Source organism: Hyposmocoma kahamanoa, unplaced genomic scaffold (assembly GCF_003589595.1).
Source record: "Hyposmocoma kahamanoa isolate Upper Pololo Valley unplaced genomic scaffold, ASM358959v1 93, whole genome shotgun sequence".
Lineage (NCBI taxonomy): Eukaryota > Metazoa > Arthropoda > Insecta > Lepidoptera > Cosmopterigidae > Hyposmocoma > Hyposmocoma kahamanoa.
The window spans coordinates 20,544,166-20,567,581 of NW_020654810.1; the positions used below are offsets into that span (position 1 = coordinate 20,544,166).

The 23,416-nt window shown below is 34.9% G+C and overlaps 1 protein-coding gene across 1 annotated transcript in view; it reads right to left on the bottom strand.

Moving 5' to 3' along the window:
- Positions 1-9,252: 9,252 nt before the first annotated feature.
- The window catches only part of LOC113237107 (phosphatidylinositol 4,5-bisphosphate 3-kinase catalytic subunit delta isoform), a 29,186-nt gene continuing 15,022 nt past the window's right edge, over positions 9,253-23,416 (bottom strand). The window contains exons 5-14 of the mRNA XM_026473373.1: positions 22,996-23,222; positions 21,640-21,783; positions 20,818-20,951; positions 19,852-19,996; positions 18,212-18,400; positions 17,342-17,484; positions 16,523-16,674; positions 13,342-13,521; positions 11,265-11,384; positions 9,253-10,234 (exon numbers count right to left, since the gene is read on the bottom strand). Coding sequence (XP_026329158.1) covers positions 10,112-10,234; positions 11,265-11,384; positions 13,342-13,521; positions 16,523-16,674; positions 17,342-17,484; positions 18,212-18,400; positions 19,852-19,996; positions 20,818-20,951; positions 21,640-21,783; positions 22,996-23,222 — 1,557 coding nt within the window. The 3' untranslated portion in view covers positions 9,253-10,111. The remainder of the gene's footprint in view (positions 10,235-11,264; positions 11,385-13,341; positions 13,522-16,522; positions 16,675-17,341; positions 17,485-18,211; positions 18,401-19,851; positions 19,997-20,817; positions 20,952-21,639; positions 21,784-22,995; positions 23,223-23,416) is intronic.

Consider the following 23,416-nt stretch of genomic DNA (forward strand, 5'->3'; position numbering starts at 1 on the left):
TGAGAATCACATAACAAATTTTGCCTAACGAATACTCAGCTTAATAGTAACGCAGCAATATGGCTAACATACTTCCTTTTTTATAAACCTTACAACTACTTGACAATGACGATGCATACACTTACTCATAATAATATTATTTGGTGATAACTTCTTACACAAATCGATACTCAGTGGAATATTTTCGCACATACATAATAACAAATTCTCTTGCGTTTGTCTTAATGGTTACGTTTGTACGTCATTAAAACAATTTTAATACAGAAAATCGTCATTAACATTAGTAATATACTAACGTAAGGCGTTTTAAGGAATCACCACACTTATCAACACGCATTAAGCGGGTCAGAAAAAGCTTTGTCCTTTTCGATCCAAGCGAAAGCAAAACGCTCTTATTACATGAACATAAAGAGACCAGTTAAACCAAGAAGTGTGGAAACTCCAATAACAGATTGTATAAATTACTTCAATAGCTAAATAAGTAAATAAAATAAGTCCCCGTTGGTCAAAAACGCTCAAACGTAACCATTTTACAAAAAAAAACAATAAACAAAAACACGACATTGCATACGTACTGACTTAAAACATAAATAAGACAACCGTAATATTCCACGACATAATATTACATTGCACAACGGATCTAACTTATTTATACGAACTATCATGTCTCAGATATTTAGCACTACATAGGAAGCATTTCTGTTTACACGACGTTAAAGTCTAGGTACAAGCCAGTATTTATTAAAAAAAAAACAGGGATTTATAGCACTATTTTTAATACATAAGAGAAATAATGTATAAATTAGAAATAATCATTTTATTTACGGTTAAAAATGGACATTGAATACATCCCTGACACTTTGGTGATGTTCAAAATGGAAGAGGTAGGAAAACAAAATATGGCGTGTGTAAAGACAAGCTATAACAAAAAATCAATATTAAAATAAAATGAATAGGAATAAAAATTATTTGTTCTTTTCTGTAATGCTATAAACCCTTGAATATAGCACATACCTGCTAATTTTGTATTATCTTGTATTTGTGTTTCATAACACGACTTATTTGTATTCATAATATATTGTAATGACACACGTTTGAAACTAAATATTTAAAATTATGATACATTGAAATATATAAAAATAATCTCTAAGAATTCCGCTTTGCAAAGCCGAACCAAAAGAAATTTTCATAGTAATTTTGAATTAAAAATAATCAACCTGCGAAAAACGTATTATACTTTCCATTAGGAAGCTACAGATTCCATGGAAGTTGAATATTGTATATTTATTATAGTTTTTCATATTTATTTAGCTTATTCATATATTCATATGGATCATTTTATAACTGCAATTTTTACTTACTGCTATGCTAGCTAATGGTAGGCGATCAGTCTACTGTTTAAGTTGGCAGTGTATGTTAAGGCTTATGTTTCCAGCATGTTCGCAGAATCAAGAGTATCACCACAAAATAGGCGTGTGAAACAATGAAAGGAGAAATAGTTTGTTCTGTTTTGGCTATTTTTATTAAAGACTCAAAATATTAATTTTTTCATTGAAAACAATACCAAAACTAAACGAAACTCTGTTTTTCAAATTTGAACTTAATTTCTGAAACTTTAAGAGCTATTTCCCCAAAGTAGACAATTCATTCAATGTAAGGCATTTACATCGTTTCAGAACGGAATGGAAGCAATTTTTTTTTAAAGTACACAGCATAATGAATTTATATCAATTGTGTAACGTACAAACTAGATATTATTATATTGTTTTTTTAAATCTACTTTGTACGTTCCACAATTGACATAAAGCTTATTATGCTATGAGTACAAAAATTCAGTTCCATACCAATGTAAACTGAGCCCCAAGCGCATTAACATGGGCAATTACAAGGGAGTGTACTCAGAAGAAATAGTAGTAACATTTAAGAACAAAATTAGAGCCAGGTAAACCAGTGGACGGTAAGGCAGAGGACATTAAATTTATCAATGTATATTTTATTACTACTGCCATAAAGTATAAATTTCAATGCTCTGAGACGCAGAGGGATATACATGCTCCGAGGTCGGTTTCAAGAGCATTGCAATTCATACCTTATTACAACAAGAATAGCATAATATTCAATGTCCTCTGCCTTCCCGAGCACCAGTTTGCACTGGCCCTTACTATACCAGACTCACCAATCCAAGTCATCACAAGATTTGTAAAAACTAAGATTTATATTTAGATGTTTGCAGGATTATTTCTCAAGTCTCCGGTACTTATGAATGCACTACCTCGCCTCCTCTAAGAGCCAATCTATAGTATATAAAGTACTTCATAGAGTAGCGTTATACGAAGTCAACTGCAATGGCATGTAATGACCTATTAAGCACGGACAGCTCTGCAACCGCAGGGTCGAATTACGGAATATCAATCTACATTGACAGATCTAACGTGGCATTTTGAACTACGGTTGATTTCATATGGAAAGTACTTTGATGTGGTTTTGTTCATTTTATTAGTAGTAGTAGTAGTAACCGAATGGTTTTTTTGTTTATATAGAACCGCTCAATTTTCTTGCCAATGTCGTAAAACTATATTATGATGTTTTACTATCAAGATATTCAATTATTTTTTGGGAAATTACTTCACTTTAGTCTATTTGTTTAGGTACTTAACTAAATGTAAACAATCTTGAGATATCTATTTAATGCAATATACACTTATAAAATTATTTTTACTTACGTTCAAATACAAAATACAAACACTTAGTTCATATGAAATTGCATGCCTATTTTTATACCTGCTGATTTGTAAAGTATATGTTTTAATAAAAAAGATGTATCAAGATTGTTTACATTTAGTTAAGTACCTAAACAAATGGACTATAGTTTAAAAACCAAAAACAAACCAACAAGAACATACTAAAATTCGTCAGGTCTGCTAGTTTGTTCCGTAGCTCAGTTAGAGAGCGTCAAGTACGGTGTGCTGGAGGCGCTGGTTCTAATCCAACCGGATTGAAGAAATTTTTCTTGTATTCGATCCTTGTATAAATAATTAATATAAAGTATAGACTGTCAAATGTGACGTGTATGAGAAATCCTCCATTATTGCGCAGGCCTACTTTTAGACACGAACATGTAGATATAGAAACATGCTAAAAACAGAGACCAGTACAAAAATTTAACCTAATAGCGTAGTGGTTGGCTGCTTATTTTATTGGCGTTTAAATAATATCAACAGCCACCGTGGTTATAAAAAGTACAGTCAGCATTAAACGCACAAAATCGACAAATTCAGAGCTTGAAATATTTAAAAAAAAAAAAAAACAATGTTAGTCAATGAATTTGAAATAATAAGACCGCTTTAGATGTGTATATATGTATATTTGTTTAGTTTGATCATGAATATAATGATGACTGTACTATAGGCAGTTATATAAGTACGTTGAACTCACTCAGATACACGATATTAGAACAAATTTTACTATGCTGCGGCTGCAAAAAGTCGCACAACGACGACACTTTTAAGAACATTGGTGTTATAAACCTGTCTATCTATAACTATTGAACCGTATGATATGTCTAACAATATTCGAGGTACTTGGCTAAACTGTCTTTTATGCTTACTATTTCTCAGTTCCAAACGCAAATTGCATCTGTTTACGACGGATTGTGGAAGTCAACAAGTAATGGTTACCAAAACTTGAGGTATAGTGATTTTATCTTACAAAATCACTAATGCATGAAATGTTATGAATGTGAAGATAACCTCTGGATACATTTAGAGGTATGTTCAATCAATATGTGTAATAATCAGAGGTCGGAAACGGCAGAGTATATTTACTTTCATGTAATAGACATAGAGTGGATAACACCTCACCTAAAAGGCAAAAAACAAAATAACCACATTGTCACACACGTAATGACAAAATACAACAATTATTAATATAATCATTCCGGAATTGCCGAGGAGGACCTATTATCGACTCTACATGTATCATTTCCTTGCAGTTTAGGTACATTTTAGAGTTGTAACGAATATTCGGTTACTATTCGGTGTTTTGTTTATTTTTTGCTCTTCGGCCGAATATTCAATATTAAATCACTCTTCGGTCAAATACCTAAAACACGAGAACATAGTAAACAATATTAAATGAAAATTACCTATTTATTATGTAGTTCACTCATAACCGACAGTAAAAGCTGAGAAATCAACCAACTTATTTGCGAACCAAAATAAAATAAAGTATTTGAAAGTTAATCAAACTGCAGTGAAATAAACAATTTTGTTCATTAAATCAGAAACTTGAAAATTAAACCGTAACTGAAACTAATAAGTGGTATTTTTCGTGCCAATTTTCGCATGCGCGTTTAGTTTACCACATACATAGAACGCATACATACATAGAATAGTTCGGCCAAATATCCGGCTATTCGGCCACGCTCCTGACCGAATTAGCGTTGCAACACTAGTAAACATACTCTTTCTGTACCGATCTCTGGTAATAATAATAATAATTCCTTCCTTCGTTTGAATAATTATGTACATGTATGTATAATCGTCGACATGACCTCATGAGTTTAATTATATGAACGGAAAAAAATGCCGTCATAATAGTTAAATTGCGTTTATTATATTATATCTAACAGTTTTTTTTGTGACCAAAGGTCATGTATTGTAATCTAAATTGCCGATCGCCTGATTATTATAATTTATCAATTGAATAATATTAAATACGAAATGACGTGTATAACATATTTTACACTTGTATAATAAATCTTAACCAACTGTATACAACGGACTTGTTAGTTCTAACTGGGGTATAGGATACTTGGTGAATTATCAATAATATTGTCTAAAAGGTTACAAGGCGCTCTTATCCGTTAATAGCAGTATCATGAAATGAACAAATTTGATTATGAAATTGTTCTTTTTTCCGACGTTTCATGTCACTACGCATAAAAATACGCCTAGAGATGGTCTTGCAATATATTTTTATACGCGCAAATCAGGAGGTCTGTACTTTCGTCCTCTGTGTCGATGCTAATCGAAATTGTTTAAGGAAAATAAATAATTTTTCAAGTCGGATAGAGTCAGATGTCGAACATCGAGGGAGCAAGCCCAGTACCAATTCAGCGGCATTATGGATAACCTTGGTTAAGTTCCTAAGAAGAAAATAAAAAGCAGCAAGTATAAATTGACTTAATCATTTCGGTGCACAAATTAATTGATTATAATTAACCTAACTGTTCAACGGTCGTGTAGCAATAACTTAACGCTAGTGTAAGATAATCATAAGGCATATTCATCGAAGAAGTACTCCGTATTTTTGTGTATATTTACTATGGCGTTCCAACGAGTGCTAGATTTTACATTTCATCTAATTCGGTTTATTTCCGTAACACCAATTTAAAGAATCTATAGTACTTGTAACGGTGGTCAGACTATAGGTTTGACTTAACGGGAACTGTAAACCAATCATGACACCGCTCGGTTTTACGGAAATATTTCACTAATTCCATCTAATTCCAACTACGGATTCACCTATGAGATTGCGATGTCAAATTAAAAAAAAACTCAAATTGCTACTAGCAAACAAACTGTTTTAGTAAACGGTGCCACGAGGTAGCCTGAATTCATTATAAAACTTAAAGCGAACATTATTTTGATCCTCTATAGTACCGATATAATACTGCTAAAACTATGATATATCCCGGATGATATATATATGGTTCGGGAATTTAAAGAAAGCTTTTTTTTAATATATGCGAAAATGGTTAAATGTAGAACAGAGGCTAGATATTGTTAACAATATGTGGACTCTACTCTAAAGTTAATCTTGCCATTGAGAGCATTAATTCCCCTAGACTTAAACGCAATAAATTGCCGAGTGCGCAGGCGGCGGCCAGTTCCATCATCTCTATTCCCATTATCATCAAGCAACACAAACATTCAACTTACAATTAACTAGAGTATACAAATGACCGCTAAACCCTAATGAATGAAACATTTTTTGATCTGTATGCCTAATATAACTATATGAATATACAGAATGTTCCAACACAGTATACAAAACCACTTAACATGATTAAGGAGGAGACCAAAAGCAAGGACATTACTTAGGACGATTTAAACAAAAGACAGTAAATCTATACATAAAATGCATGTGTAGATTTTTTTTCGCTATGACCCAAAAACGGTAATCACTTCTGATCTGGTCAATAGTCATTTTCAATTAGTGTGCTGTAAATTGGGACACTCTGTATATATTCCTGTCTTTCATTTGTCTACGCACGTTTTACTACCAGCGACTGCTTACATTTCAAATATACTGCTACATCTAAATAATGTGAATTTATATTTATAAAGAAGCGAATCCTACGACACCGCCGCGTGCGCAGCGGTATTATCACAGCCAAATCGGCCGCCTGCCTGCCTGCCTTGTATCTCTGATACCAAGCCCCATCGTGTATTAGGCCTTTAATTGCGAATTTACCCTTGCAATTTAATTCTATTGAGCGTCTTACTTCATACGCAATAGTTAACACGTTTACTGCAAAATTTTCGATTGAATCTAATTTAACATATTAGATAATTCTTTAAAAATTTTGCAATTAGAGCTCGCTACATTTAATATATAATCATATTGTTACGTTCTCAAGTACCGGGTTATATGGTACTTAGGTATGTCGAGAACATATCAAATAGTCATAATGTAGTATATAACACGTAATTGTATGTATATTCTAGCTACGGCCGCCGCGGACGCCTCTCTTTAATACTATCAGTCTTTAGACAGCCACGTCCCACGCACACACACTTTTTAAGTTGCTATATGACTTTTGTTTCACTATATTATATAGTGAACTGTAGAGAAACCTGGTCCCCTGATCCTTTGCGTATACGAAGAATAGGTTTCTTTACCGCATTTTTCGCGTAATTATAAGTTTAACACGTTTTGCTACTTCGAGTTCCAACTAACTTGGGCTATACATAGGCGAGAAGGGCACAAAGTTATATTATATATATAGCACATAACAGAATTAACAAGTAAATTTTCTAAACTTTTCCCTTCCCGTTTCCTGTCTTCATTTATTCCTATTACCAAAAAACTCATATAATTACTTACTTAACGTATACACGATTTTTCCTCTCTTTCACCCACAAACCTACCTTATAATAAGTGTGAGCGGGACCACCATTATCTCCCTCGTTCTACCGCGACGGCACTTCGATGGACTTGTAATGAGTCTATACGTATTAAATCATGTTAAGCTTTCAATCAAGTGTTACGTACAAATCATAAACACCTAAATTCGCTCGCATAATTATACACCCGCAGGGAATAATTATAATATTTCGACATAGAACTGTATAACTAGTTATATGTAGATACAGCACTATGTCTCAGCATCGGAACTATTCGAGTTATATGGAAGCCGACGACTATATTGTAAACCTATTTCATCATCATAATCATCATCACCATCATCATCAACTCTTTTATACGTCCCAGTGCCTTCCATCATCGACGTGCAGGTTTCATAACGATGTTTTCCTCCACCGAAAACCTCATGATGAATTTCAAATTCAATTTCGCACATAAATTCCGAGAAACTTAGAGATGCGAATCCGGATTGGAACCCACGACTCTCTGCTTGAGAGGCTTAAGTTCCAACTATTAGGCTACCATGGCTTGATTCCATATTTCATACTAATGTATAATTTGCCATTTCAAGTATCTTGCTCATTTGTTGACTAGCACAACTAAAAGTTTGTCTTATGTGCCCAGATATGAGGTTAATATTAGAAGACTGCGCAGTACAATTTTATATTTGAATTATCTAATATTCATACCAGAATATCGCAAACATACTCTGATACCAAAGTTTCGACATAAGGTTCATATTTGGAGTTACGTTTTATTAGATAAAGATTTTCTTCAATTAATATTATATTCGTCTGTTTCCGTAAAACCCGAAAAAAATAGTCCGGTACGAAGGCCTTCACTTAGAAAACGTGATTCTACTTTGAGACAAAGTGTTTACACGATCTTATTTATAAAACCACAGTATTTCTTTCGATTTCAAAGAATGCATTTGCAATTTTAGCGTTCGATTTGTACGAACAATTAGACCCTCAATAATAAAGTTTCTTAATTTGAAAAGTAACATTTTTGGGAATCTGAAAAAGTAAATTAGAAGAAAAAACATACAAAAACAATACACCGTTTTTCATATCAGAAATAGAGTTTTGTTACATTTGCCACCAGTCAAACAGGTATATATAGGTATTATATCGACTGGCAACCGGTACTATCTCAATTTTATCAACTTTACACGACGAAGAAAAAAATTGTTTGTGTCATTTATATAGATCTTATTTATTAAATAAAAATATGTAATAAAAATATTTAAAAACTACGTATTTTTATTTAATAAATAAGATGCTACATATATGACGCAAAAACTTTTTTCTTCATCCAACTTTACAGGAGTAAAGTTGACAAAATTTAGATAGTACCGATTGCCAGTTCACAGTCGATATATTTATTATTTTGTCAGTTACCCAAAAATTACTTTCAGATATACGACATTTTATTATTGAGGGGACAATCTGATCATGTGTCAACTTAACACTTACTGCACCTTGACCACAAAAAAGTAGTATAAGATAATCGCAATGGCATTTGAACAGTATATAATGTTAATTACTGTAATTTAGACGGCTGTAGATATGAACGATCATATTTTCGGAACGTATTTTTGGCAATATGGGTTAACGCATTCCGTAATGAAGGTTTATGCATGCATTTGTGGTGACCAATAAATACACACAAACATTACAAAATAGTGCCATTGCGATACAAAAATTGATATATCGATAATTGCATCTCTTTTCTCAAATGGTTACATCTCTGTTTAACTCAAAAGCGACGCAATTACAAATGAAGTTTGTAATTATACATCCAAATTAACATACACAAACATTTGCAATATATGAAGCGACCTAAAAGACACCAATTTGTTGGACCAACTTCTCTACATTTGCATAGTATTATAAATAAATCAAAACATTTTTTTTTAATCTGTCTTTATAATGACTTAGGATGGCGCTACCATACAGATAAATGTATCGGCCTCATTAGCATGTATCTAGGTATGGGTAATTTCCAGGTTAGTATTCTCTACTTAATTTCGGTGACAATTTTGTTATTTAAATATTCTAGAATATTATCATGAAGTATTATTTCATAATCGAATGTTGTATCCTGAAATGTTATTTAATGTTTCACGATAATATACTTGAATACTTAAATAACAAATTTTACCACCGAAATTAGTTAGTGTATGCAAGCCGTTTAGATTCTGACCGAAAAATATTTACACGTTCTAATTGCGAATGAATGAACCCTAGGACCCCTTTTTCACTCTCAAAGTTAATGATGGTATTTTGCTTATTTACATCGGTTTCACTTTTATTTGCTATTTGACAGTAACTATATATTACTAGACACATGTGCATCTATTTAATCTATGTAGTATTTAGACGACCTCGGTGGTCGACTGGCTTGCATCAATGGTTTTCATGGTGTCGCTACGTCTGGGGTCCCGGGTTCGATCCTCGGCCGTGTCAATGTAGAAAACTAACTTTTATATATTGTGTCGGGTCAGGGTACCATGGGTTTGTGGTACCATCGTTGTTTCCGATTACTATAACACAATTGCTTTAGTTACTTACTTTGGGATCGGAACAACGTATGTATTGATGTCTAATTTAATATTTATGTATCAAAGATAAAATTAAAAATAGAGGGTATTGTAGTTCCGATTTCATATCTAATGTACGCGTAACGTTATAAAGATCTGTTTTATGAAGCTACTTAAATGTTGGCCAACTAATTGGTTATATCGTTCCCTTTACAATCCATGTTACTTACAATTTTGACTAAATTTTGCTTTCGTCAAAATTATAAATTACATCCGTTGTAAGGGACATTATTAGGTACTTCTATAATTAGCAAATTAAACGAAAAGGTGTCGTATCCAATCATGCCTCTATCGTGGACGTTAGAGCGTCTGCGGTGTGTACTTGGACGGCTTCCTCAGCCGCCGTGCCACAGGTCACTGTCAGTTGTTCTTATCGATGTTGTGGATCGTCCAGTTTACAGTAGTTGTCCATGAGTTTTTAACAGCCTCTTCGAATTTCAAACGAAAATGTTCCATTGCTCTGTCTTCTGATAAGTCTAGCACCTGTTGGGTAGTAACATTGGTGTAAGTGCGAAGTCTTTTTTTGTGAAATGCGCTTTGAACATCCTGGTGCGACCAACGCTGGATTTATCACTAGGTCGCGTCACCATTTTGTGAAACGATTAATGCTAAGAGATGCACGATAATTAAAACATTAAAAAAACTTGAGCTAAGAACGTTTAAACTTTAAATCCATTTACTGGATGCTGCATAATTGCTATATAAATTCGATTAAGTTTAAGGGTCGTATTCCAAAACTCTACTTAATACTCAAGTCAGGACTTGAGCATGGTTTAAAGCTCTCGAAATCATACTCAAGTCCCTTCCATTAGGGTCGTATTTCCAGTGCAATCCTGACTTGAGCATTGAGTAGAGTTCTAGAATACGACTCTCAGTGTTGTCAATTTTATATCGTTACCGCACTCATCCCAGCTGCATCAAGTGTATGATGCTCAAGTAGTCAATATAATTGCAATAAACCCTTATGCGATGGTGTGTTCAGACAAGTATTGGGTCTTAAAAAGAGTTAGAGTGAGAAAAAATATTTTCAGAATAGTTTTAATCATGTTCTTATATTTTGTACTTGTTGGGAGACAATAAATGATATTATTGTATTAATTACTTTTCTTCTAAAATTTTCCAACAATTACACAACACTAATCCAGAGTGAAAATGGATGATGAGAGTGAATATTCCTGACGACCTCCGTGGTCGATTGGCTTGCACGCGGTTTTCATGGTATCATCGCTATCTCTGAGGTCCCGGGTTCAATCCCCGGCCGGGTCAACGTAGAAAGGTTTTTCTATATTGTTTCGGGTTTGTGTGTTTGTGGTACCGTCGTTGTTTCCGATTCCATAACACAAGTGTTTTAGTTACTTACTTTAGGATCGGAGCAATGTATGTGATGTTGTCTAATTTTATTATTAATATTAAAGAAACTACGTCATACATAAATTTTATGTGGTGTATATGCAATAATATCATACTATGTTTCCCTTATTGCGTAAAGAAGTCGAAAATTATCGTTACTCACGAGAGTTTCCCTGAGGTATTGCAGGTCCTCCTCAGAACGTAACTCCTGTAGGCCTGTCGAGATCATCATTGAGAATAGCGACAGGATCAGGTGCCCGTGCTTACGCAGGATTCGAAACGCCTATTAAAAAAACAGTTATTATAATCATACACAAGATATTCACCGACAAGTAGCTTGCTTCCATAATTGTTACAATGTAATATAACAAACTACATATTTCGTAATATCGAGAACATTTCATCTCTACAGATATTAAGCCTCGATAGAAGTAACATGTGCTAGAAGGGACTTGTAAACTCGTTCCAATACGTTTTGCACCGGCGTTAAAACGAGCTGTTATTAGTACAGTTGGGCTGATATCAACTGGCGTGTTTCCACTTATAACCATCATTAGCAACAACTAGAGGATTAAGTGCTACCGGGTAATTTTTTTGCAAATATTTGCAACGGGCAGTATTGTAAACGAATTTGATATTTTCTCTTTTCTTATCTTGAGTCTGATATTTGCAAACATTAATATTACTCAGTTGTTTTCCAAACTTCGAGGCGATTAATTTTGTCGCAATATATATTTTATAATAACTTTATTAACAAATAATGTGACATTACATTTCTGCAACTAGCAAAACAAACAATTTTAAAAGATTCTATAAATAGTACAAAACAAGATAACACCGAAAAGCTTCCTTTAAAAATAACAAACGTTTTTTGAGGGTTTCGTCTATTTATTATCTATTGTTTACGTTCAAGTTGAAACACGCCAGTTAATATTGAACCAACTATAATAATTAACGATATAATTTACATTTTCTTGCAAAAAGACCGCGGGCAAGGCAGCCCAAAAAATCAACTACAATAATAATTGTAGCATTATGTAACATGTTTCTAATTGTGAGCCTTACAAAATGTTTCATTTCAATGAAAGTCGCAAGATCACAAATAGGAAGGTTTTACATGTTGTTACAATTATAGTTTGTTTTTGAAGAATATGTTCGGGGCAATATTTATTATTTAATTGTGGCAACAAACATACATGAACGTTGTTATTTATATATTATATTCCTCTTAAAATAGACCTATAATGCCAGCAATTTATATATTCTTTACTGCACAAAAAATACATCAGAAAACTTAATTATAGAAAACGTGAGCAAAGGTGGACTTATCTCTAAAAGAGATCTCTTCCAGCTTACCCAAGACGGTGAGAACAAAGGCCATAAGCGGGCAACACTGTGCAAGTAAAAAGGAAGGAGAAAAATAATAAACTTAGCATGTAAACAGAAAAAAGAAATAAATAAATAAAAGACACCACTTACATACCGCTTATTTGGTGCTACATTGATGTAATTGTAATTTTGGCAAATTTGGATAAAGGATGTTAATACGTAATTAATTAAGTCTTAATTCAATTATGCCAAAATTGCAATTAAGTCAATGTTGCACTAAATGAGCGATACGTATTATAAACACGTAAAATATTTGACGTAAATATACACACATATAATATAATATAACATAAACATAAAACACACATATAAGATGATTACGTACAGAGTTCAGCAAGAAAGTGAAAATTTATTAATAATTATAATAGATAAGATGGTTAATATTTCTAATGGCATACCATTAATGTCCTTTAAAACAATTTATTTCTTTTAGAAACATTTTTGTCATTGTAACTGTCGTTACTACGTTATACCTTCATAAATAAATCCCGTATATTTGTTTTGTTCAAACAAAGCAACGTTTCCGGCCCTTTACAGTTCACATGTCACGGGACATGTATGTGTCGCGTATGTGTTTTTGTAAAATAAATATACACGATTTAGAACCAAAAAATTTTTTTAATTTCCTATGTGTAATAATCCCGAAAACCCATGAACACAATATGTAGATGGTTTTACATGATACTTTAATATGCTAGATTGATTATAGCTATATAAGTTCAATGCTTTTATAATGCTAAATATTTAAAAAGCAGTTAATTGCGCCACGATAGCAACGAGGGCAATTATAATTTCACAGCCAAGTCATAGCTGTGGCATAAACCGTATTAGCGATTAGGTATTGTACTAACCGTCTCGCAATGTTCCCTGAAAACTTTGAAGTCGAGTGGTTCATTGGTGCCGGTGCCGCGCTGTCCTTTGTTGATGACGCGGATGAAGTCGTGAGTTAACACGAACGGAACGCGCTCGCGCTTGAACCCGAACTTGTGCTTGAACTTGCCCAGGAAGTGACCAAAGTCTATATGGAATAGCTGCAAATAAAATCAAAGTACAATTTGGTATCCCTCCTCTTTAACTTTCCTATCTGAGATTTTTCTCGTCGATCTTACTTATTTATTTATCTACACACATCTCATAAACCCTCTACGATGTATGCAAAAACCGCAAATTACTACCAGTCTATAGATAAACTGTTTTGTTAGAACAAATTTCTTATCTGTGAAAATGTTATTATTGCATAATTCATTCGCTCTGGGCCTTTTGGAGGCAAAAGTGTCGTTTTTATTTTGACTTTCAATTATTTTGTGAAATCTAGTTTAAAGTGGAATAGGATAGTGCTATTGTGCCTTAATCGAAGATTAAAACGCGAAATTATACGAATCTCGAACTAAAATACCCGTATCGGCCCGTTCTAAGGAATCCCGAGTCAGTCCAAGCACGCTGCTTCAAATTGCCTATCCTCTTTGTGGCGACCATATTTACAGAAGCATAATTAAACGAAGACATGGCTCAAAGGACTTGTATCCAAGCCAAAATGATTAATAATTATTGCATAATTCAAATTTCGAACATCTCCGAAAAACAAAACAATTTGATTCGACCGCAATTGTAATATCTGTCGAGATAAAGTTTTATTCGAAATGAAATGTCAATAGGAAACAATTATCGAACGATATGATAGTTGGGGCCGACTCTAGTTTGTTGTTCATTGTGTGAATTAAATAAAAATTACGGTTGTGTGACATGCGTGAGAAAAATTTTTATTTGCCGTCATTTCGCCAGTCGTGCAAAACATGCGGTTCCTGAACTCATCACAGAGAGTTTATAATATGTGTGTAGATAAAGCAGTGTACATAACTGTACATAATTAGGCATTAAAACACTCGTATGACGTTTTTATGAAACTCGCATGTCGGCTCGTTTCATAAACCCACACTCGTGCTTTAATGCCTTTCATTATGTAACAGTCACATAAACTACTATTATTGCACATCATATCGCACATCTGTAATATTAGATAAGTAATAAATTCATACTTCGCTAATTATAGTACAATATGACGGCCCGTAACGGCGCGTGTACACGCTAAGAAATTCGACGTGTCTGCTACAGAAAAAATGAGAATGGTCTTGTACAGGACAAGAACTTTGTCGGATCTAGCCACGAAAATATGTCGTGTCTGTGGCAGACAAGAACATGATGAGTATGTTCACGATACGAACGCTTTCGGGCAGACGTGTGTAGGGTAAACATGTCAGTGCATTAACGAGTCTTCCAGGTAGCTGTCGTTTTACTACCGACCGTGGGAAGAAATATGTTGATTACTAAGCAAAAAAAAAGGTGATGGCATATTATATAATATGCAGTCACCATTTTTTTAGTATTATTTTGTATAATAATAATAACTTTTTTTTTATAATAATAATAACACACACACTCAACATAGCCCCGCACTAGGGAAACCCTGTGTCGCGGGTGCCATGGACACACATATAGATAACCACAAATTACACCCAAACTCACGAGAGAAACAAATATTTCTATATAGGTCATACAAATATTTCTCCCGGCCCGGGAATCGAACCTGGGACCTCTGCGTGGCAGTCCGGCATGGTAACCGTTCGGCCACAGAGGCAGTTAGTAATAGTAGTAGTGTATAGAAAAATTTATAACAAAAGAAGATACAAGAGAATTTACTGGATTTATTCAATTTTGCAACAAAAAGATGACTTTTTTACCCTCAATCTTACACTGCAACAACATGAGGAAAGGTTTTCCAATATTTAATTTTTTTCTTTATTTGTCGTTTCTTGAAAATCTTCATTACGAATAATAAATATTTCTCTCTACGCCTCAAAAGTACGTCGTTTTTCTTTATTTACTTCGTTTACGTGTATCGTTGCTCTACTAAACTTATAAGTAAATCATGCATTTTATTAGTTCCAATAAAATTAATGCTGCAATAGTGGTACTTTGCTACACAGGTCCAGCCGTATAAACGTTCGTTTACTGACAATGCGCCCCATACAATAGCGGCAGAGCGCATCGAGTCGGGGTAGACAAGATTTTTTCTTGTCTGGCGCCGAAGCAGTGTACACAACGTCGTGTCTAGAAACGATACGAATTCTTGCATTGACACGGCGACTTTTCTTACCGTGTACACGCGCCCTAAGGGAATGACAGTATCTGCAGAGAGGGTTTCACGCTGTTACATTGTTAGTACTTATGACAATATTGTATTTAATTTAGTTCCGTACCTGAGAAGCATTACACTGTAAGTGCTATTTTTATAATTTTACAGGGGACGCGATTTTGTGTCGAAATGCAACATGTGCAACAGTTAGAATGGCTTGAAATAAAACTAATTGAATTTTAATAACATTTCGAGCTACCTTAATTGTCGTACAAACTGCTTTTAAACACTAAATCGCTTCCCCGTGAAATAACAAAAATGACGCTTAAAAACAATCTAAAATAAATTTTTAATACGAATTATTTAAGAATAAAATATCTAACTTTGTCCATAGTTTTTATATGGAAATATTTCTCTTTACGTATTTCAGAGAACCTGCTATATTATGAATTTCAACTGAACACTATTACTTATTACATTCACATTTGTCCCAAAATTTGCGAATTTCCTAGCGGTTCAACGTGGCGCCGCGACGCTCGCAACCCCTTCAGTCACCATCGGGCGTTTGTCGACGTCGGATCTGTGTCAAATTTTCTTCGCCTGTCCTTATTTCATTCATATTAATTTAAAGCGCGTGGATTGCGGGTCGCGAGAGGCGAAACACCTCACCTAAGATCGAGTCTCGCGTTGAAATACCTCGCCTTAACGCCTTGGGTTGAACCCACGCTTTGAATGATTTATATAAGTGAATGACATCTTGAAGACCCGCCGCCCCAGCGATTATGGGCTCTATATCATTGTATTGTGTGTGTACATTGTGGGCTCTATATCATTGTACAGGGAATTCTCAAAATGGAGACTTACATTAATATATTTATAAATGGCGCATCAAGTATTACCTGTCCGCTTTTCTTCACCATAATGTTATCCGGATGTCTGTCGGCAATACCGAGTACATAAGTCGCCACGCAGTAACCTGCACAACTCATTGTGAACTCTTGTATGGATTTGTTTAGGGCCGCCTCGCTAACATTATGTTTCTTTAACCATTCTGGAAATAAATAATGACACATGATAGTGCGCTTAAGTTTTTTACCAAAAAGCACAATAAGCTTGACAAATTGTACCTTGGATTGTTATCGAAAGCTCAATCAAAAAAGTCAAAAGTCAGCCGTTCAATTAATGAATTAATGAAATAATCTTTATTGCACATAAAAAATTGCAATCACAACACAGAACAGTAATGTAAGTATCACAGAGTAAACTAATGTACAACCGGCGGCCTTATTGCTAAGTAACAATTTCTTCCAGGTAACCTTGGGATAGAAATTTTAGAACTGGAAAGGAGGATGGAACTAGATTATCTTCTAAATTTTTTAGAGTTCATTCTGTCAACTAATCCATAAATTTGTTCTTTTATTATTTTTATGATTATCTTGATTTATTTAGCGATTATCGAATTAGCGATGGAACGAGTTGTATTTTTTTCAACTCGTTTTATTCGAGTCGACATGACTGCTGACTCGAGATGACTCGACTCGGTGCCTCGTCTTGCCTTGACTTGTTGGGAACAACTCAAGTTAAATGACTCGACTCGTCCATCGCTAGTCCGATTTAAACTCTACTACACGTATAAACCTGCGTTTAGATAACCAAAGTGTGATTGTATTTAGACTTATAAGCTGGTTTATTTTCGAGTATAAGAAAACGACACTCACGGAATAAGTTGTTCTTTGACATAGGCGACGCAGCGTTGAAAAGCGCGCTCTGCTTCTGAATGTTGGCGACAGTCTCCGCGTCGTCCACCACCTCGATCATGCCCACGCAATACTCCATTGATATGCAGTTGTACGGGTTCAATCTGTTTAAAAGGTAACATTGCAAATAGCGTATCCTTCAAAATGAATCAACTTACAATTTTGACGTAAAAAAAGCTATTTACATAGCTTGCATAGTTGCACGTATTATGCTGTAATGTTTCAGTAGCTGTAGAGCTCCTTGTAAAAAAAATCGTCCAGAGAAGAACAGCCACCTTACCTATTTCTGCCGCCAAGCAGTAATGTGAGCATTACTGTGCTTTGCTTTTGAAAGGTAAGGGTGCTGGTGAAATTACAGGCGCATGGAACTTGTCAACTTAAATCTCAGGGTGGCATTAATTTTCAAATAATGTTTTCACAATTCCACAATTTTGAGTTGCGACAGCATTTAGTTGCATGTGCGAAATAACTTCCTTTCATAACATCATCCAAAGTATTCAAAATGAAAACTTTTTTCAAAATAATAGAAACTAATTTGAATATTAATTATTGTAATTTGTATTTGGATTCTTATAAAAATTTCAATTTTTGAAGAAGATAATCCTTTAGCTTGTCTTGAGTCAAAACTAAGGTTATTTCAATAAAATCTTTCAACCAATCTACCTACCTACCTTTCTTCGTCTAATCTAGCTATCTTACTCCTCGAAATACTTTTATAATAATAATGGCGTTAATAAAATTGATCATCCATAATATAGTTAAGACTGATTTGACCACTGTATGGGTCCAGATGGATTTTTTTCCTAGTATAGAGGTTGTCTGAATTAATACCGAAAGTCATATCCAGCATTCTTCCACAGCCGATCCATGATCCTGAGCATCTGCAGCGTGAACATATCCTGTCGAAGGTCGTCGCCAATTTTTAGGATGATCCGGATGTCCGTGCCCGTCGGATCCGCGTTTTCGAAATCCAACATTAGAGGGCGCTTCTTGCTGTCCATTACGCGGCATTTCTCCGCCCTGGGAATATAATAATTATCATTCATACTATAATCAAAGCTTTACGCCCACAAATTTCACGCAAAATGGCTAGCCAGGATTTAAAGTTTGGGCGCTTCTAGATCCAAGGTTTATTCATCATCATCAACCTTAAGAGTTATACTCTTGTCAGTTGAGCATCTTCCAATCAGCTCTCCTATAAGCTAGCTCCTTGACCTCCTTATATGACACGACACCGGCCTTTTCCGTTATTTGGTCTACGTAACTGCGCCTAGGTAGACCTCTTCCCCTCTTCCCTTCGATTTCCTCTAAAATTGTCTTAAAGAAGTTGTCGTGTCGTATCAAATGTCCAATCATTTTCCCGCGTCTATTCTCTATAGTGTTAAGGGTCGTATAACAAGGTTTATTAAATATTTTATTTAGCGAGCTATCCTAATATTTTTATTTATTTATTTATTTATTTATTTTACCTCTTACAACTATCATTACAGGTATAACCTAATAAAATATTGTCTATCTGTCTCGCCTTCTAATATACTAAACTGAAAGTTTGTTATTCAAATACATCAAAACTACTGGATTTATTTGCACTAAAATGTATGCATGCACACATGCATAGATCACAGCAGGAAATAAACTACTTTTTATTTCGAAGACAAACAAGAACTCGGGCAAATGCTATATTTGTATATGCTATTAGTATATTGTAATGAAGAGTGAAGTTCCCGAATACCGCACCTTAGATGTGTTAATAAACACTAGGCGGAATGTTGATTCCCCACCCATGTACAGAAGATTATTTATTTATTTTTATTTTTTAACCGATTTCAAAAAAGAGAAGGGTCTTAATTCGGTTGTATTTTTTTTTCACAGTTCTGCATATTTGCGAGGCCAATTTTCACAATTGAAGAATTTTCCTATAAAATTTACCTCGTCATGTCAATTTTATAGGAAAATTCTTCTTTGACTTAATTACATCAGGTCGAAATTCAAAATTTGGGCTTCACCACGACCTGTAGAATCATATTTATATTTTATGACAGTTTAAAATTTTATGCGAAATCGGTTGAGAAACGGTCGAGTATAAAAATAAGTCAAGAAACTATTACTACTTCTTCGCTTGCCACGGTTCGATCACAGAAATATAGACGTAGAGTAGTTAGTAGGAGTAGAGCTTAGTAGCACCAGAGCTCCTTGTGAAAGAGTTCGTCCAGTGAAGTACTGCCACCTTACCTATTTCTGCCGCCAAGCAGTAATGTTCACATTACTGTGTTTCGGTTTTGAAGGGTAAAGGCGCTGGTGAAATCACGGGCACATAGGACTTATCAACTTATGTCTCAGGGTGATGGCGCAGTGACAGTTGTGACATAAAGCTCTGAGTGGCACTGCAAATGTTATGGACAGTTGCTTAACACTAGGTGCACGACTTGTTTATCTTGTTACTTGATATAAAAAAAAACGAAAAAACGTACTTGATTCGTTTGCAGATGAAACTGGGCGTGAGGGGCGAGACGAAATCGCTCAGCGTTTCTATGCAATGTTGTTCTTGTAGGTGTTGGTGCAGTGCACCGCGAGCTTTTGAGATCTCCTTCTTCTTACTTACACATTGGCTCACCCCTGTACAAAACCATTCAAAAGTAATTTTAATATTTCCAAAAAAACCAATAATAAATAATAAATAAGTCCTCGCGATCATAATGATCTGAATGGGTAAGCTTATAATATAATATGAAGCTTTCAGTTCAAAACCGGCATTTTCATCAAAGAATAAGCTTAACGAACTAAAGGAGAAAAGTTGCTAGCCTCGTAGACACGATGAAAAAATGAAAACAAACTCAAAGGTGAATTATCTCTAGAAGATATCACGTCTAGCCAACCCTAGCTGTGGTGAAGAAAAAAAGTCTGCGGGACTTTAAAGTGCAATAAATTTATTAAAGTATAAATATAAATGATGCTATATAACCTACATAAACTTAACATACATAAACATAATCTATATTAATATGAAGTTCATTGAATATCAGAATGTTTTGCAATCATGATATTTAATTATTTCTTTGTGAAATGAATCCACTAGTTTGTTATAATTATTAATACAAAGATCGAGCACTAATAAAAATTCCTTCGATCCGGCTGAATTTCAACCAGCGTCTTCGGCACGGTATGCTGAAGACGCTGGTACGAATGAATTTTTCTTAGTGTCCGACCTTTGTTTTAATTAATAAATTATAATAATATATTATAATCTAAACCAATGATTAAATGAAAACTCTCTTAATTTGCATTCGGCGAATGCTACCAATGGATTGTCACGAATGCTGGCAGGTGATTTATTCCACATGTAAGCTAAAATTGTAAAAAAGTTTGGAGTTGGATTAGGAATACAAAGGTGTTCTTGTGTCACAGATAATCCGGGAAGGTGGAAAATAAGCACTTACACTTGAGTTTATCGAGGCAGGCGATCTGTCGCATTAGACTGCTGATGTGGTCCTGGCAGCCGCGGCAGTATGCCTCCAGCATCAGCCCAAACCGTACCGACACAGAGGGTACCGACGGTACATGCATCTCCGACCTTACGAATTATATAGCATGTTATACATTTATAGTCCGTCTTTTTTGAAGACGGAGTAAAGTGACTGTTCATTGCGCAAAAGTGATTGCAGTCGATAAATATTCTATCGACTATTACTGAACACAAGTACATTTGAATTGTCAAATTTTTGTAAGGTCATACATACATACACTATTAAGAACTATGTTTATATAAAATACAAATAGGGGACGTATTTTAAAGTTTTTCATTTTAATTTAATGTATATAGTCAAATCCGGCTATTCTTGTTAAAATGTGTATGAATAAAAATTAATCTCTATACTAGTAGAACAACTGTCAAAATAAGAATAAAGAAACCATTGACTTTTTATTTGTAAGTCAATGAAAGAAACGCAATTAGTAATCATTAGAACGTCGTAACATTCACAATTCAGTGCCTATCGAGAAAACTATCGACAACAACTACATAACTATTTAAAATTTTACAAAAACTGGCAACTCTACAAATTTCATTTTACTCAGTCTTCAAAAAAGACAGACGATAGGATTTTATCATCATTAACCCTATATACGTCTCACAGTCGGGCTCAGGTCTCCCTCCAAAGAAAGGACTTGACGCGAGTTGGGGAACTTACTGTGCTTGAACTTGAGGGTGCGGTATGATATTCGTATCGAAAGATTAGAATTTAAATTAAATTAATACTAACCTGAGGTGCCAGAAGAGATAGTGTCCAATAGTCATGTTTTTGAAAGCGCGCTGCAGCAGGAACATTGAAAGGTCACACATAAGATACGACTCGTGTTTCAACGCCTGCACGAGTTGCAGCAGATACAGAAGTAGATCCTCGTCGCTAAAACAATATTACATCTTTACGAGCGGTTCAGGCTTAATTATATTTCGTCGTTTCATTCTCGATATAATATTTAACCAGGTAGTTAGTTTCCTTAACTTGCTAGGCAACACCACACGGTTTTTAGAGAAAAAAAAAATGTTTTGACGTTGATACTGCCTACCAGGCATCAACCGCCATTTTCTATCCTCATTCCTTTTTCGTGTGTGGCAACAAGCACACCTCCACAGCTCCGTTAAAATGTCAAAGCGAACAAACTTAGAAAAAATCGAATATTATAAAAGTAAACTGAAATACTTGGAAAATACAGATGCCAAACGTCGTCGGCGTTATGGGATCATAATATAATCGGACGAGTCGGACATTGATCAAGGTAAGATTTTTTCTTACGCTCATAAATAATAAAAATGAAAATATTCATTTTTATCATGTAGCACTACTTTCTACTTCCGCAATTATAATAAATGTTCGCTTTCATACATCGCAAATGTGAATCTAACCTACATTTAATAAAACATCGGGTTAACTGCGAGTTATCCCCGATAACCAAATCGAACATGGGTGAAAATCCGAACAGATATATTAATATGTGCATTTTACATGTTTTATAATAAAACTGCCTCGGAGTTAACCGCGAGTTAAACACGATAATGAAATGACTGCAACTTCTGTTGTCCCGATTTTTTCTGTTCCATACAATGAAATAATCCTTCCTTACATAAAACTGAGTCGATCAGCACTAAAAAAATTTGATAAATTTTATTCATTTTATGGACACTTACGTTTGACCAAAAAATTGCTTATGCGAAAATTGTTTAAAAAAAATATAATAATAACGCACACACTCAACATACCCTCATAACCTGTGTCGCGGGTACCGTGAACACACACATAGACAACCACAAATTACACCATACAAATGTTTCTCCCGGCCCGGGAATCGAACCTGCGACCTCTGCGTGACATTCCGGCATGGTAACCGTTCGGCCACAGAGGCAGTTAAAAATAAAGACTTAATGGTTCCTAAGACAGTTTCCTAGTATCTTCTATGGTTTATGATTTAAAAAAAACACCTGTATATACCACGGCTGGAACGAGGATTGCCCGACTCGCATAATACAAGTCTGGCCTTATAGCCCATACTTGTCAGACAATCCTTTACGTCCCTGCCTCTGTAATAATGTACTATGGTTTGCAGCGTTCTGTAGGTACCTGATCTGCGCAAGGCATTTAACGGCGAAACTGCGTACGGCGCTGTCGGCATAGGCGTAGTCCAGCAACTCCAGTGCCGACTCTACACGTAGCATGGGCCAGCTGGTGAGCATGCGCGCCACGCTGGCCGCCTCGGCGCGGTCGCCCCACTCCACGCACGACAGCAGCTTCGGTAGCAGCTCGGGTGCTTCTACGCGGAAGTATTCCCTGCCCAACAGAACACTCTTCTATAAGCGAATCTCGTATATGTCACATTTTTATTTAATTTTATACGCACTATATGTATTTTATTACATAATATTCCAATGAATTAGAGAGCTTTGGTATCTCTTTCCAGACAACGGCACATCTGTTATTCTGCCCTGTGTGTCCCTACACCTGCACACGCGAGGACCTGTACAACGCCACTTATAGTAATGTC